This window comes from Barbus barbus, assembly GCF_936440315.1.
Source record: "Barbus barbus genome assembly, chromosome: 7".
NCBI lineage: Eukaryota > Metazoa > Chordata > Actinopteri > Cypriniformes > Cyprinidae > Barbus > Barbus barbus.
This window is the reverse complement of record NC_136735.1, coordinates 12,848,872-12,865,690: the sequence shown is the minus strand read 5'-3', so window position 1 is coordinate 12,865,690 and position 16,819 is coordinate 12,848,872. Positions and strand designations below refer to the sequence as shown.

The 16,819-nt window shown below is 35.3% G+C and overlaps 2 protein-coding genes across 3 annotated transcripts; one reads left to right on the top strand and one right to left on the bottom strand.

Moving 5' to 3' along the window:
* Nucleotides 1-1,975: 1,975 nt before the first annotated feature.
* On the bottom strand, nt 1,976-14,347 carry LOC306873080 (FACT complex subunit SSRP1-like). 2 transcript variants are annotated; one of them, XR_013784454.1, is made up of 18 exons: nt 14,250-14,347; nt 13,719-13,802; nt 13,455-13,640; nt 13,244-13,349; nt 12,036-12,229; nt 11,044-11,144; nt 10,822-10,951; nt 10,557-10,660; nt 10,100-10,228; nt 8,973-9,194; nt 7,354-7,426; nt 6,526-6,658; nt 5,793-5,838; nt 5,268-5,391; nt 4,973-5,140; nt 4,743-4,881; nt 4,424-4,598; nt 1,976-3,183 (listed from the first exon to the last, which is right to left on the bottom strand). XR_013784454.1 is itself a non-coding variant. In XM_079422097.1 (18 exons), exons 2-18 carry the CDS (start codon nt 13,770-13,772, stop codon nt 3,118-3,120), a joined length of 2,109 nt encoding a protein of 702 aa, XP_079278223.1. In that variant the 5' UTR covers nt 13,773-13,802; nt 14,250-14,347; the 3' UTR covers nt 1,976-3,117. The 2 variants fall into 2 exon arrangements, 1 of the variants encoding a protein (XP_079278223.1); XM_079422097.1 differs by having other exon boundaries at nt 4,743-4,840.
* Nucleotides 14,348-14,353: 6 nt separating this feature from the next.
* On the top strand, nt 14,354-15,774 carry pold4 (DNA polymerase delta 4, accessory subunit). Its single transcript, XM_079422098.1, has 5 exons — nt 14,354-14,498; nt 14,871-14,972; nt 15,132-15,221; nt 15,402-15,513; nt 15,626-15,774. The coding sequence occupies exons 2-5, from the start codon at nt 14,873-14,875 to the stop codon at nt 15,648-15,650; spliced, it is 327 nt and encodes a 108-aa protein (XP_079278224.1). The 5' UTR covers nt 14,354-14,498; nt 14,871-14,872; the 3' UTR covers nt 15,651-15,774.
* The last annotated feature ends 1,045 nt before the right edge of the window (nt 15,775-16,819 follow it).

Below are 16,819 nucleotides of genomic sequence, written 5' to 3'. Positions count from 1 at the left end.
ATATATAAAATTTACATGTTACACTCTAATCAGATGCTTTCTTACCAAGTAATAGTATTATCAGTAATAATGTTAGCTGCATTCATTTATAATAATATTTAGAATTATTAGCAATAATATCAGTATTAATTTGACTGATATTATGTATTTTTAATTAACCCTTTTCTCGTTTACCATTCAAAAGTTTGGGGGCAATATATTTTAATATTTTTCAAAGACGTCCCTTATGCTCACCAATTATTAATATCTAGAAAAATATTACAATTTAAAATAAAGTTTTTTAAAAATATATTTTAAAATTAAATTTATTCCTGCGTTGAATTCCTTTAAAGAATTCTTTGATGAATAGAAAGTTTAAAAGAATATTTATTTGAAAAAAAAAATGCATAAAAAATCTTTTGATTAATGTATCCTCGCTGAATAAAAATTGAATAGTGTATTAATCAAAGACAGAAAGCAGATATCAACTTTAATGAACATATCAAGTTAAAATATTTTATTTTTTATTTTACATTTATACATATATATATATATATATCAGAGGAACAAATACCTTCTAACACTGAAACGTCAAGCTGTTCTTTTACAAAGAGCTGGACGAGAATGTTATTAACTCTGATACCAATTAACCAAATGGAAAAAATGCGATTAGGATCCATCCCACAACAAGCACTAACACATACACTCACTTTAACTACAACTGAGAGATACCATTTCTTGACATGGCCAAGAGAGCAACCATTAACCTGTGGTTAACTCACTCTAGAAGTACAATACATCCGGGACTCGCTTCCCCGCAAAAACACACACAAAGCAGGAGTAACGCATGACAGAGGACCAAATCAAATGAGAGACTGCAGAGTGGGGCTAAGCTCAAGTACTGCTGGAGTATTTGAAGATGTCTATCAGTCAAGGATAATGTTGAGTGTTAGATGTCTCATGATGATTCGATTGTCTTGAAACAGGATCTTGAGATGAAGGGAGGGAACAGAGTGAAAAGGGGGGAGAGAGAAAGAGACTGAGGAGAGAGTGAGGAAATGGATGGGACTCAATACAAATTGGCGAACAAAGTCATCAATGCGCCAAATGCAATAATGAGCAAAGTGGTTTGAGAGGCATGATTGAGAGAGAGACAAAATCCACAGAAACGCAACAGATACGAATAGGGGGAGTGACACAAAAAAAGCAGACTAAAGGGAAATGGGAGCAGCGGGAAATAAAAGGAGGGGAGAGATATTGCATATACCACAAATAGGAAGACATCAAATTGATTGGAAAATTAACACTAAGAAGGACGTAGAGCCCAAAGGAATATTTTATGGAATATTTGAACAGCATAGATATAATAATGGTAGTCTAAGGTGAGGAATGCATCCTAATTAAGGGATAACAATAACAGCAGCAAAGACAATAATAATGGTAATCATTTTTCTCTCCCTTTTTAACCTCACCATAAAAAATGGTTCTACTTTTAACATTTCTCTACAAAGTGCAAATGAGTTATTAAAAAGTGTAATAATGATAAAATTAATAATAACAAAAAACAAACAAAAAACTAGCTGATATTAGCAAAGCCAAGATCAGGGCTTCCAAGGCCAGGGAACACTTGTAAACTGTACTATATTGACACTGTAAGTTGATTTGGAAGAAGGTGGTGTCTGGAAAATCAATACATGTAATGTAAATATAAATGTAATCTTTGACGAGAGACGCACCCCCTACGTTTAGTGTTTTGAACGGGTTCAGAAAATCTTTACCTGCAGCAGAGTCGTTCACAAGCTGCACGTGCTTGTGCACGTTCTATGTTTTTTTCTGTGCGTTGTTTTTATCGTAGGTTAATATTCACTTCTTCCAGAGTTCTTACTGTTTTGTTTAGTTCTTTACGAAGTGAGTCACCACCTCAAACGATTTAGTGTTTGAGTGACTGCCTGTCGCATCCATACCTTTCATTCTCAGAAAATACAACACACGCCATAACTGTAGAAAAAAATGCAATGATTTAATGGGGGTCGGGCCACGACGAGCAGAGCTTCGTAAATTTACGCCAAGTAAGGACGAAATGGCGCCCTATGTAGTGGCCTAATGGGACTGACCATTAGGACATTTCTTTTTTTCTTCATAACATCAGAAAAGAACGTGTGAACATTATAACATTGTGCTTGAGCTGATATTCGCTTTGTAATTCTTATGCTTAACAGCTGAAAGTTAAAGGATGTCACTTTCCAGAACTTTCCACATCCATTAGCTAAAACAAGACACTCAGTTGTTGGGTTTGTTGGCTTTTTACTATGCTTAAATCCTTTTACTGTTGATGAAACCACATTAACTTAAAAACCACACCACATTTCCGCTTACATTCCAGAGGAGGACTGATGAGCATGAGAACAAGTTAGAGTTGTGAAATATTGAGTTGCTGTTTTCATGACATGATGAATATTCACTTGAGTCACAAATTAATCATTCATTTTAATTTGTTGAATAATTTCTTAGAAACAATGAAATTTGAAAATGTAGTGTTACAACAATTACAAGGAACGTGTACAATTAGCAATGTGTGAACAAAATACTGTATAAAATAAATGGTGAGCTCAGATCAAACTCAATTTATGAATACAAATGTAAAAAAGTAATTTTTTTCATAACTTGTTATTCAAATGCGAATACATATAGAGCAAGGTCAATAGCTGTCAAAGATACGGTTCCTGTTGTGTTTGGAAATCAGCACTGTAAAATATCTATGTACAAGCAGGTATCTGAACAAGGCCAGGACAACATAAAATACACATTATTTTAAAGAAATAGATCACCCATGTTTTGTTCCAAAACTCTTTTCTACGCAATTGAAATGAATAGGGAATGAAGCATAAAACCTTCAGAAAAGAATTAAAAAGCAACCATTGCTACCATAAAAATTGGCTGATTCAAGAATGAAACATTCAGACCTATTTTGTGAACTGGATTAGCCGATTCACTGAAAAGATAGTGACTTAAAACTTAAAGATGTTATGCTGTATGTAATATGTATCAGGATTTCATCAGGTCATGTACGCTATAATGATGAAAGGGAAATTGTGTTTTCTTCCACTCCCCTTTTAATGTGTCTGTCAATAGTGTCTTTTAGTCTGAACCAGACTCTTCAGAGCTAGGTGGTGTGCTGACCACTTCCTCTTCATCATCTGACCCCTGCATAAAAAAACCAGCACGAACAGAGAGTGACAGGGAGGCAATTAATACATTTTTCCTAATACATGCTTGTATAAGATTAAAACTAAATAAGGAAAATCAAATGATCAACAGTCAAAAAGTGTCAAAAATTCTGGATGTATCAATTGTAAAAACTACACACAAATATGTGTTTCATATTAAGGCTAGAATCAAAAATTAGAATTTTTTATTTGAATGTGAAAGTGTAAGCATGCTTGCTGCCTCAACATTAAGGTGTTCTAAGTGGGTTTTCGTCTGAAATGTCATTGATAGTGTCACAAACTCTCAAGGAGCGATGGAACGAGGAGACACAGGAGTAGCTCAATTCACACGGTTTTTAACGAAAACAACCTCAACAGAAAACAACTCAGAAACAAAGGAGGACATTCAATCTAGGAATACTCAAAGACATCTAGAAGACATTTCACACTGGACATAGGAAAACACAGGGCTTAAGTACTGGGAACTAAACGAGGAAATTAATCAATCACAGCTGAAACCAAGGAACAAGGTCACAGGAAGGCACATGGGGAGAAAAACACAAGACACAGGAGCACATGACTGACAGATAGGGTATTCTGGGTGTTTAAATAGATGTTTTTTTGCCAGTTTGTAACATCTGCCAGGCAAAAGTCTCTCCTTAACAAGCCATGTGATTTGAAGTATCAAGAGGTTTTAAACGATGCAGCACAAACTACAAACCAAAGTTTAATACCTACATTTAAGAGTTTGTTCATGTATGAGAAATAAATAGTAATACTAACTTTTGCCTAGTTGTGTATCTAAATTTGGACAGAATTTTGCATTATGTTTTATTTTACATTCAATATAGTAAGATCTAGGCAACATGTCAAGGAAAAAAATGACTGCTTGTTAAACTGTGGTCACACGAGACTTTGAGCATGCAAAATTTCTTTGGACATTGCATCAGTCGTGACATGAATTTGGAGGTTAGAATTCACCAAACTAAATGAAAACTGACCTCCCCTACTGAAAATGAGAACTGCTGAGAAGTCAATCAGTGCATAAAAAAATGAAAAATCTGTTATTTGGGAAATAGATCAATTTTGACAGCCCAACTTCTCAGGATGTGATGTACTCAACACTCTGTAATCTTTTTCTGAGCAGCCACCTATACATTTACCCACCAGTAAAGATACTATGGAAAACACTGATGCTGTAACTATGTTAACGAATTAAGTGTGTGTTAGTGTTTTACCTTGCGCTTCCGTCCCTTGCCTTTCTCTGACTCTGATGAGCTCTCCTCACTGGATATGAACTCTCGACTCTTAAAGCTGTCGTTGCCTGTAGCTCGCTCCTTCTCTTTTTCTCTACCACCTCCTGACTTCCTTTTCCTCTTTTCTTCATTCTTCCCTCCTTTCTTCTTCCTTTCCCTTCAGGAATGAAATGTGGGGAAAATGGTAAGAAATAGCCAGTTACTTAATGCTAAAATCATATTTTGGAACATTATGATGGTGAGTAAATGAAATGTCCATTCAAAGTGAGGCACAGGACAAAGTTGTGAATATTTTGAGTACTTTTTTGAGCTGCCTGAGGAGCCTCCTCCACTCTCCTTGTACGCTCTCATCGCTCGATCATACTCTTTCTTTGCTACCTCTGCTTTTGCTTCCCACTCCTGGTGGAAAAACGAGATATCAGTTCCAGTTCAAAGTGAGACTGAAGGAGAAACAAGACAGTTAGAACAATCTAAAACATTAATATTGTGGAAAGTCTAGTGAGTGTGCCAGTGGTAGAGAGTGTATTTCACCTCTTTCTTCTCTTTGCTAAGTTGTTTCCACATTTCTCCAGCCTTTTTGGAGATTTCTGTAATAGAGATACCCGGGTTCTCTGATTTAATACGGTCTCTGCTAGCATTCAGCCAGAGCATGTAAGCACTCATTGGCCTCTTGGGAGCGCTGCTGTCCTTTACCTTTTTCTACATACAAGAACACACAAGTAGCACTGAATTTTGAGAGTAAAACAAAAAAAAGTACTTAAAATAAATGTAAATAACCAGTGTGCAAACTCTGTCACCCACATGTTTTATCCTTCCCTCTTCTCACCTCTTTCTTTCGTGGTTTTCTTTCTTTTACAAATGTAGCTTTCTTGGCTGGTTTCTTCTTCCGATCAGCATCACTGTCCCCGTCATCAGCGCTGCTTTCACTGGCAGAGGCCTTACTGTCATACCTGACACACAAATATGACTTAATGATTTATCACCCTTACCATTAAATAAGAGTCTGAACTAGATTTTGTTCATTTTCTGAAGAAAGTGTAATCGCCCTTGCTGCCTCAACGTTAAGGTGTTCTGAGTGGTTTTTAGTATCAAATGTCATTGATAGGGTGTTCTGGGTGGTTTTCTACTTGTTTTTTTGCCAGTTTGTAATGTTTGCCAGGCAAAAATCGCAAGTCTCTCCTTAACAAGCAATGCAATTTGATGTATCAAGAGGTTTTAAACGATGCAGCACGAACTATACACCAAAGTTTAATACTACCATTTAAGAGTTTGCTCATGTATGAGAAATAAATAGTAACAATAACTTTTGCCTTTGCATAAAACTGTGCCATATCAACACAAATCCTCTTACTCCTCTGCAATTTCATCATCTTCTTCTCCAGGATTAAAAGACTCATCTAAAAAAAAAGTAAAATGTTAATGTTTCACACAAAATATATTCCTATCAGTTATCATTAATGAAATCTGAACATCCGCACCTAGGGGTGTGGACGATATGGCCAAACTTTTGTGTCACAATATGAGTAATATTAATTCACAATACATATCTTCACAATATAGTTGCTGGAAATAAGATTGTTATGATACTAACATTTTAGATACCACTGACATTGCACAGTTCTCAACACCAGTATTGATATCACAACAAAACCAATACTAGTCATAAGTAAAAAGTTCTCAAGCTTATAGAAGAATAGTAAATAATCATAAATGTAAATTGTATTGTATTGTATCTGTAAATAGTCATAAATCAATGTAACAATACAAAGACAATTTAAATAAAGTTGTTTTTCATTTAAATCTAAAGGAATAAATACTGCAGAAACTGAAGTACCTATTTGAGTTTCTTTTGTGTCTTATTGTGCCATTTTATATACTTGTTGCATTTAAAATAGCAAGGCTTAAAAACACAACTTATGTGAGCATGCAGCATTATAAAATGACATGAACGCAACTGAGATACATGCAATCTAAAATCTCTACAGATTGACAAATTTCTACTGGTTTATTGTGTCTACACTTGCCATCTAAACACAAAATCATATTTAGTTGCCGACTGATTGGCTCAGAGAGCTGCCACTCACCACTCTCGCCCTCCGAGTCGTCACTGTCATTGGCCTCCTCGCGGATCTTGCCCTCTTCTTTCATACGCTCCAGGTATGCATCATGCTGGTCATCGTCTGAGTCACTGTACATGTTATCATTACCTTTCATGCCCTGACAGAGGACAAATTAAAATATCAATGCTATATATAAATGTCATTGCAAAGTTAGTTTTTGTAACAAAGCAGACACAGGAAAGCCCTCTCCAAGGAAAAGATTTCTAACCCAATCATGTTCTCATACTCACAAGCCTTTCTCTCTCTCTCACACACACACACACACTCACTCATACAAGCAATCAGTGTTAACTCATTCAAAAGCACTCCCTTAAGCAATGCTGTCTTCATAGCACACAGAATTACCTAGCATACAAAAGGTTTTCTCGTAAAGTGACCACAAAATTATATTCATATTTCAGACAAAATACTATTGTGGTCCTAATGAAAGTCTGTGTGATCTGAACACAGAGTTAAGCTGGTCAAATCATAACCAGCAGTGAGCCTTTCCACATTTTGGTGGATGAGACATCTGCTTTAAGCCATCAAAGATAAGAAAGAACACATTTGACACTCGGGTTGTGATTGAGACACGCAAACAAACACCATGCAAGCAAGTTATAGGAGCACCAACACCAGATCAAACTGCTGGGCAATACCAACCTTTTTCTACATGAACACAATACAGACATACACCACAAACACAAAGAGTAAAATAAGTGTCCGTCCACTGTGTGAGGGGTCTATGGACATATCTAAGTGGATGAATATTATGTACTGCTTGATAGGAAGCAAGAAGGGCTGTAGACGTACCTCTTTGAAGCCTCTGTTCTTGATGCTTAACTTCTTAGCATTGACAAAGTCAAAGAGTTTCCCATATTCCTCCCTGAAGAAGAAGGTGGAGGCAGATTAAACAAACAGAGGATAAAAACTCTTTTAGTGAGTTAAAGCTTGTTCACACCAAGAACGATAACTATATGTGACCCTGGACCACAAAACCAGTCATAAGTAGCAGGGTATATTTGTAGCAACAGCCAACAATACATTGTATGGGTCAAAATTATCAATGTTTCTTTTATGCCAAAATATCATTAGGATATTAAAGGAAGTCGTTTTGTAAATTTCCTACCATAAATATATCAAAACTTAATTTCTGATTAGTAATAAGCATAAGGACTTAATTTGGACAATTTTAAAGGTGATTTTCTGATTATTTACATTTTTTGCACCCTCAGATTCCAGATTTTCAAATAGTTGTATCTCGGCCTAATATTGTCCTATACATCAAACCATACATCAATGGAAAGGTTAATTATTCAGCCTTGAGGTTTTTTTCTAAATCTCAATTTCAAAAAAATTTACCCTTATGACTGGTTTTGTGTTCCAGGGTCACATATTAGCTTTCACACCAATAGATGATAAAGTTAAAGTTTATTATAAGTTTGTCCTGTGGTTTTGCCATCTTAAATGCTTGAGCTCTTTAAAGTTGGGTGGATTCTGATTGGCTGTCAATGTTTTCGTTCATAAGCTGGAAAGAAAAAAGGAAAGTGATTCAATCAATATCGTTCCTGTGTGTTGTTATCATTACAGCTGTAGTGTGGACATCCCTATTCAATTTTGTAATGGAATAACTGTCTTAAGTATGTTATATAGGGAACTTGTGAACGTTTTAGAGAGTTTTTATATAGTAGCTCATTAGATATGAAACACAGTATGATTACAATGAGAAATGTGCTAGAATAATGAGTTGTGTGTAGCATTTTTTACAAAAACAACATACCAGAATGTAGTGTGCAAAAGTGTGTTAAAACAATGACCTGGCATTGTTTACTCACCCTCATGTCTTTTCAAACCTGTATGACTTACTTTCTTCAGTGGACCACAAAATATGATATTTTTAAAGAATTCTCAAGTGTTTTTTTTTTCTTGTCTACGCAATGGAAGTCAGTGGGGTCCAATTTTGCTTGGACAAAATGGAAAAAAACAGAAAGCCATAAAGGTTTGGAATGACATGAGAATGAGTAAATAAAGAATTTTTGGGAGACTATCCCTTTTAGTTTTGCAGACAACTTGTTGTTTCTTACACATTAGTGTGATGTGATTAACTGATGCCTTGGTGTATCGATTCAGTCATAATGTGTGTTAAACTTAAAATACTTTAATGTGAATAAAGAAGCTTTGATTTCTTTTTCCCCTTAATATCTAATGTAGAAGGGGTCAGGTCACTAAAAGAGGGGCACTTTTACTTTTACACCACAAAGAGGAAGCTCAGACTTTCCATGGCAGATGGGGGTAAGTGCTCAAGGACATAATGGCAGGAAGTGCCTTAAAGAGGATATGGACACTGGCCTTTTCATTACTGTTGTGGTCTAGTTCCCACAAAGCTATATAACTCAACAATTGGACAAGACTAACATTAGGCTCATGGGTACCTCTCGATGCTGCTGAAGGTGTATTGATTTCCCTGCTTGGTCTCGATCTCGAAATCAAAGGAGCGGGTGGTGGTGGTTCCACGAGCAAAGTTCACGCAGGCGATCTCCTCAAAGCGCAGGTGCACTGGGGGCTTGTGCACATAGATGAAACCTCTTTCCAGAGGATACAACAGCCCTGAACTGGCCTTATATGAACATGTTATACACTGAGCACCTGAGTGACTAGAGAAAAGAGAGGGAGAGAAAATAATATCGGAAGGTGTTTTCACAAAAATACAGGCTTCACTGAATTTGTATCGATATTACTGTTTGTTCTACTACATAATGCTCAAATATACACTAATTTCTGAAAATTTTTAAAGAAATTCATACTTTTATGCAGCAAGGATGCATTAAATTGATCAAATGTGACAGCAAAGACATTGTTACTTAAATTAATTCTACTTCAAATTGTGCCTTTCTATTCATCAAATAATCCTGAAAAATACATAATAGTTTCAACAAACATTAAGCAGCACAACTGTTCCCAACATTGATAATAACGAGAAATCTTTCTTGAGCACCAAATCAGATTAGATTAATTTCTAGGATCTAGGATCATGACGACTGAAGTAATGATGCTGAAAATTCAGCTTTGCCATCACAGGAATAAATTACATTTAAAAATATATTCAAATAGAAAAGTTATTTTATATGGTAATAGTATTTCATAATATTTTATTTTTGATCAAACAAACTTGTTGAGCATAAGAAACTTTTAAAAACTGAAATATTGAATATAACTGACCCCAAACTTTTTAATGGCAGTGTATCTGAATCTTTTGTTTAAATTACTATTAAAAAAATAAATCAGGAAGATTTGTAGCAATCGCATTGTATCAGACATTACAAAAGAGCATTTTGGTGTATTTTGTATTATATTTATGTATTTTTATACTCTTTAATCTTTAAAAACATAATATTAACAATATGTAAACGTAGGTATATAATGTTTTGTTTAAAATAATTTAAGGTCATTTATACTTTTAACTTACAAAAAAGTATTTTTGCAATTGTTGCTTTTTTTTGTAATTGTTGATTTTTTTAAATCTAATGTTCTTTCACTAAAACATTTTTACAGTGTTTACCCTTGGAAATTTCCAGGCACTGTGATCTTTCTGTTGACCAGGGCCTTCATGACTCTGCTGACCATCTCATAGAGAGAGCCAGACATGTTTTTATGAAGTTTCCCCTCAAAACGTCTCTCCACCTCATCCCTGCAGAACACAAGAGATAAAAACGGTATTGCTGGATGGCAACACACTTTGAAGAATGAGTGCAAATAATGGTATAAGTTTGAGTGACATATTCCTTTAATCCCACGTTGCTCCAAGGTGATTGTCCCTGTAATAAGTGTATGGTAAGTTGCTTAGGATAAATGCATCTGCTAAATGACTTCTTGCTCTAAATTAATTTGCTGAACTAACCTTGCTGAAATGAAAGAAAGCTACTTTTCTACTTTTAGTCTTGGCAGCAAATGTAAAGAGTTAATTTCCGACATCCTTCACATCCTTCAGTGTCCCTCATTCACTCACTCTCACTCACTCGTTCATGTTGAGAGTAAGGTTGATATCCTCGTCCTTGGAAAACAGAAGAATGAGAAAATGATAGCGGGTTTGACCTTGTTTAATAGGCGGGTCCAGACTGATCTGAAACAGACACGAGGTTGCAGCTATTAACACAGAGTTCTTATATCAGCACAATTCTCAAATTTAGTACACAACAATAATAAATCAATGCAAAAGACAAAGCCCTGTAATGCTAAGACAGAAAGAAGAGATTGTTTAACAGACTATGATGCCGCACTTACCACAAAGAACATCTGCCGCTGGTCCTTATGAGGCAACAGGAAAAGGCGGAGCACTGTGGTGTATGGGATCTTGTAGTCAAATGTCTTACCATGCAGATGGAGGAATGTCGGATAAATGCGGATATCGTACCTACAGAGAGCAAAAACCATTAAACTTTGCTAGTTCACATAATATTTTAATAAGAAAAAAAAAGGTGTGATGTTATGTGTATGTATATGTACCTGCCCCTAGGTGTGAGGCACTGCAACTCTCTGAAGATACACACAGCATCTCCTGTAGCCTGAATGACATCTGCCTTTGACAGAATGTTCTGAGCAAATGCCTAAAAAAGCAGAGAAGAGAACTGTGACCTCATTATTTTTCAGTTGAAGTGGGCTTTACGGATGCAAAGATTTTACTTTAGGGCAGTAACTGAGGTCTGTGGAAAGGTTTAGAGAAAAACTGTACATTTAAAATTTTTTATTAAAAATAGTACTGGCAAACGATTAACCGCATCCAAAAAAGTTTTTATTTACATACTATCTGTGTGTACTGTGTATATTTATTATGTATATATAAATACACATACATACAATATATATTTTGAAAATATTTACATGTATTTGCATGTATATTTAAATTCATACAAGTTATATTATATATGAATATATTTAAAATATAAAGATGACATATATTTACGAAATATATACATGCATGTGTGTGTATTTATATATACATAATAAATATACACAGTACACACCCATATATTATGTAAACAAAAACTTTATTTTGGATGCGATTAATCATTTGACAGCACTCATTAAAAAATTTAATTAAACTGAACGTGCAAATAAAAAAAATTATTAATTTAGAAATCAAATAAAAAATAACTAAAAAAAATTACAAAAAATATATATAAATAAATAATGCATCTAACAGTACAGTACTATAAAAAGCAATATAAGAAAAAAACTAAATATTTTCTAAATCATATTTTATACATTTATAATATTATTTTTTTCAAATCAAATTAGATTCAATTGGGTCTTTTTACAAGAAAATGTATAGCTTAATTTTAGAATGGGTGTCACTCACACAAGGATGATCATATTTTGGGATCATCTAAAATTTGAAAACCCCTGCTTTATAGGCATGTTATGATTATTATTTTGTAAACTATGCCATCTGTTGGTGACTGTTAGGTAGTGGCATACACATGAGCACGCACACTTACCTCCACAGGGTCTGAACCCTCATCCCCAGTGGTGGGTGGGACATAGAAGCGCACCTCCATGAGGGATACCTCTGTGTCATCATTCTGATGAAACTCCATAGTGACCTCATTCTTTCCCGTCGCACACTGGGACACACTGGCGAGCGGAATCTCAAATGCAGGACTCTCATTCACCTCAAAAGAAAGCAACGGCCCTGAAAAGCCACAGAAGGACAAAATGTTTAATACTTGAATATGGCAGTGAAACCTGCAAGTGAAAATGCAAAGCTGGTTAGCTATTAACAGTCTTCTATTATTTATATGAATTATTATGCATTGATTTATTATTTCTAGTGGTCGAGCAATACAGTCTTTTAGAAATCAGGGTGGCTGATATATAGTTGATATAAAGCTAATAAATGATATCACAATGTTTTATTTAAAGATTCCAAGTAATGCATGTATACCAAGTGCTGTAATTAAATTTGTATTTTTTCTCTACATAATATTTACTAAATTAGAAATAAATAATTGGGAAATTATTCAATATTTAAAAATAAAGATTAAAAAAAAAAAAAAAACCTGTAAACTAAAAAGATTTATACTTAGCTATGCTTGATTCTGTAATCCTATTATAGAATATTTCACAAATAAAGATTTTTTTTCCCCACGCTAAACATGACACAGTACAGAATAGTTTGAAATCAAGGATTTTAAGTTGGTATATGAGGAAGAACTATAGTGTTTGCCTTTCTATTATTACTTTAGTAATTATAGTAATAATATATTAGTAATCTTGTAATCTATATAATAGTAATCTATTACAAATCATTTAGTTAACTTAAGAACTGTTAAACAAAGTAAATTAATTAAGAATGAGCACTTAAGCGAAACTTATCAGGCAAAAAGAAAAACTTGTCAGTTAATGCCAATAATTAAAAAAGTGCCAAATATCAGCAGATATATATCATGGTGATATATCAGTCAACCACTAATTACTTCTAGAATTTCAGTGTCTAATACTGTAAGTATTAATCTATTAGTCTAAATATCAGCAGATATATATCATGGTGATATATCAGTCAACCACTAATTAATTCTAGAATTTCAAAGTCTAATACTGTAAAAGTTATAATACTGTACCATTCATCCACCTGAATTAAGGTCACTATAAAAAATGTTATACTGTAAATATCTCAGAAATGGTGTTGCATCTGGAAAGCACTGACCATTAAATTTAGCAGTGCCCCAATTCCAGCCCTTCACAGACATATCTTTCTCAACCAGCTCCATTTTGTAGTTGGCTTTGAAGTACTCTGAGATCTTCTCGAGGTCCTGTACATAAAAAGAGAGAGGAAAATTTAAGATGTGGAATGAAACAGTGGAGCGTGGAGCAAACTGATCTACTTTTATTGAATGTATTTTGTATCTCGGACTCACAGTGTCTTTGAAGCCATCATATTTGTAGATGTTTCCAGTGCTGGTGCACAGCTTGATGCCGTGACCCAAACAGACTCTCCTCCACTGGGCTTGAGTGAGCTCAGGCACCGGAATGCTGTCCACCTTCCCAGTCTTACTGTTTTTATACACCACTGTCTGCTTACTGAAGCGAAGACGCCCATCGTTCTGTAGAGAGACATCAGGCAGACATTTTCAAGAACGACATCTCAGATTAGACAGCGGACTGTTGCAGCATCTACTCACCCAGGAGCCCTTGACCTCCTGATAAATTTCATTGAATTCCAGAGTGTCATTCATGTCTGCCACTCCAGCTCAGACAGAGTGGACCTGTGACGTTCAAAAGATGCGACAGTAGAGGTAAAATCATAAATATACAGTATACAGTATTCATATAGATGTGGCTTTATGAATTCGGTAACGTTTCAAGAGTGTTGTCAGTTATAGAAATTTCCTAACAGACATTGAGGCGGCACACTTTTCTTTTTTTTTACTGCAGGATGATTTTGATGTCCTTAAGCTTTGTGCTATAAAATTAGTCTTTGCGTATCTGAATATTTTGGAAAGGCACTTCAAATGTTTTTTTCTAAATCTGAACAAATAAATGGAGCTAGCGAAGCTACCATATTCTGGCATCCAATTGCGGCTAGTGTTTTTCTGTTTTTGTGACGAACGACACATTTTAAATTGACAGTAAATTTCTAACAGGACTAGTTTATTTCGAACACTTTCATTGCATAGAAAATTAAATATGTGAGATATTTGAATCAGTTTTACTGTTATTCGGCGAGAGGATCCAGGCCGAGTCCCGTGTGCGTGGATTTGCGGGGCGCAGCGCTTATTGTAACGCGTTCGTCATGACGCCAGCACGCTCTGTGCGTAGCCCCACCCTTCCTCTTCCATGTCCGGCTGCTTTGTAAACGATCGAACCACAAAGCGAAAGTTAATTAAAAGGCTTTACTATTGAAGACTGCTGTCAACATTGGCAAATAATTTATCGAACGACAACATCCTAGCAGCATTCAGGTATGCCGTGAATCTAATATATAAGTAAGGGGATGCACGTGCAATTTTCGATCGATCGATAAATAAAAATAGCCTTTGCTTGTCATTTTAATGCATTTTTTTTAACTCTACACAAAAATGAATTGTTTTGTAGGCTGCTTTGACTAAATATATACTATACTGTGCGATGTTTCCTATTAGCAAAATGTATAAAACACAAGTGTTATGCATTATGCATTTACAACATACTTGATGAATGAGCTGAAGATGAATGATTTAGAGTCCTTGACTTATCCTCATGATGCAAACCTCTATGACTTCGGTTAACTACATCATTTTTTACATTGTTAGTTTAAGTTAACTAAAGTGTTACTCACTGTCCTTTAATTTTAGATATGACACCTAAGCGTGGGCTCATAACTGACACCTTCAAGGTTGTACAGAAGGCAAGGAGAGGGGGCAAGAGAGACAAGTCTCCTTCACCGCCAATAGCAGGTGGGACAGGATGTTTGTTCCTGTTTGTGTATGTGCATATTTCAGTGAAAGCAGATCTGCAATATGTCATCATATTCCTAAACTGTGCAAATTATTTAGAGGAGCATGCAAATGCAGCAGTGATGCAGCAGCATTTATAACAATGTTATAACTTATCAGAGCCTGAGCCCCCACAACTGAGTGAAAGAGAAAAAGATCTACAAGAACTGAGGAAGTTTGATCAGGACTGGAAGTTCGGACCATGCACAGGTGTGTTATTAATTTTATTAACCAATCTCTATGTGCAACTTTAAGTCAGTATATTTTGTGGTTTCTGTAGTCTGTAAAGCAATAAAAGCCTGAAATTTATCAGCCGTGTCACTTTGAGCTCTTGAATTCTTTTCAAGATAAAAATAACATATAGTAATAGTGCATGTGTGTGTGTGTTAGGGATCAGTCGACTGCAGAGATGGGAGAGGGCAGCACTGCATGGGCTGAATCCCCCACAGGAGATTAAAGACATTTTACTGAAGGAGAGCACTGACCCAGAGTACACACAGAGGTATTACTAACATGCACTCACATATTCTCTCTCTCCCTTTTACACATGCAGACACGATCAAAAACAAGCCGAAACCTGTCACTATAACGCTCATTTTCTTTCTCTGTTTCAGTCTCTGGCGTGACTATCCCCTTTGAAAAACTGATGGAGAAAAGACAGAAAGATGAGAAAAGAAGAAATACTTTTGTAGTGTTTGATATGTTCTAATATGTTTGCTTTGTTGTTTATTACACTACATTTTATTAAACATTTTATACTCAAAAGTTACTGTTGAGTCACGGTTTACTCTCTGTGCACCTGTTCTGTTTGCATAACGATATCAACACATATCCTTATATGCTTTTTTTTATTTATTCAATCTTATTTGTATATTCTGTCACTTTTGCATACATTTGTGTTACATTTACATTTTATAAGTACCTTATTATCTTAAACCGCAAAGTGAAAGTTAAAAGGCCTAGTTAAGTTCTTATCTGACCATATTTTAGCATCATTCAGTGAACTTCAAATATTTAAATGGATGCCAAACAATTTTGCAAAAGCATTAATGTTAAACCGATCGATTCATAATGATCACTTTTCTGGTGCTTTTAAAATTATTTATATGGAATTGAAAATGGACATGCTACAAAAAAATGCACTGTTTTATGCTTTATTATAATTCTACCTTGACCCACTTGTTTGTGAAATGCTCCGAGAGCATCTTTTATGGCTAAAGATCCCCTGTGCTGTGTGCTGCAATATTTCCTAATTAACAAAATTTATATATATATATATAAAAAAATGTTATCGATCACTCTGACAATTGCAATTTAAGATTGTTTTTGCACTTCTAGCTGTTAAAATAGCTTTTACAGTATGTATATGTAACATATGCATACAGGAATTACAACAGCCCCTCTCGAGAATGAAATTAATTAGGGGCAGATAATTATGGCAACCACTGAAATAGGTCAGATCCCTTTCCACCCCATCAACCTGCATGTCTGACTGGAATTCATTATAATATCTTCACGTCGACGTGGATTATAGGTTTGACCAAATTTGCTGGTTCTGGACATCGACCTCAAACACTTATGGCCCTAGTATTCACAAGTGCGTCATTAGCTACAATATGCCTCCCTTGAGTGACAGATGGATGCGGGGGAGGGGCTGGATTACTGACCTAAGCGACGTTGTCCCGCCTCTTCGGTTAGAGCTGTTTCTCATTGGTTCACAGCAGTGTCACTTAACATTCGCGCAGCCTGAGTGGTTTATGTAAATGTAATTATATGACGTATACCGTCGCACGCAACGGTCACTGGTT

Bases quoted from the DNA above. Each gene is read 5' to 3' on its own strand.
- LOC306873080 (XM_079422097.1), bottom strand. From the start codon at position 13,772: ATGAATGACACTCTGGAATTCAATGAAATTTATCAGGAGGTCAAGGGC. The intron at 9,195-10,099 runs GTAAACACTGTA...TCTTTTCTCTAG, and splicing joins GTGCCTGGAAATTTCCAAGG to TCACTCAGGTGCTCAGTGTA. The intron at 4,841-4,972 runs GTGAAATACACT...TTTTTCCACCAG, and splicing joins TTAGCAAAGAGAAGAAAGAG to GAGTGGGAAGCAAAAGCAGA.
- pold4 (XM_079422098.1), top strand. From the start codon at position 14,873: ATGACACCTAAGCGTGGGCTCATAACTGACACCTTCAAGGTTGTACAG. The intron at 14,973-15,131 runs GTGGGACAGGAT...ATAACTTATCAG, and splicing joins TCCTTCACCGCCAATAGCAG to AGCCTGAGCCCCCACAACTG. The intron at 15,222-15,401 runs GTGTGTTATTAA...TGTGTGTGTTAG, and splicing joins GAAGTTCGGACCATGCACAG to GGATCAGTCGACTGCAGAGA.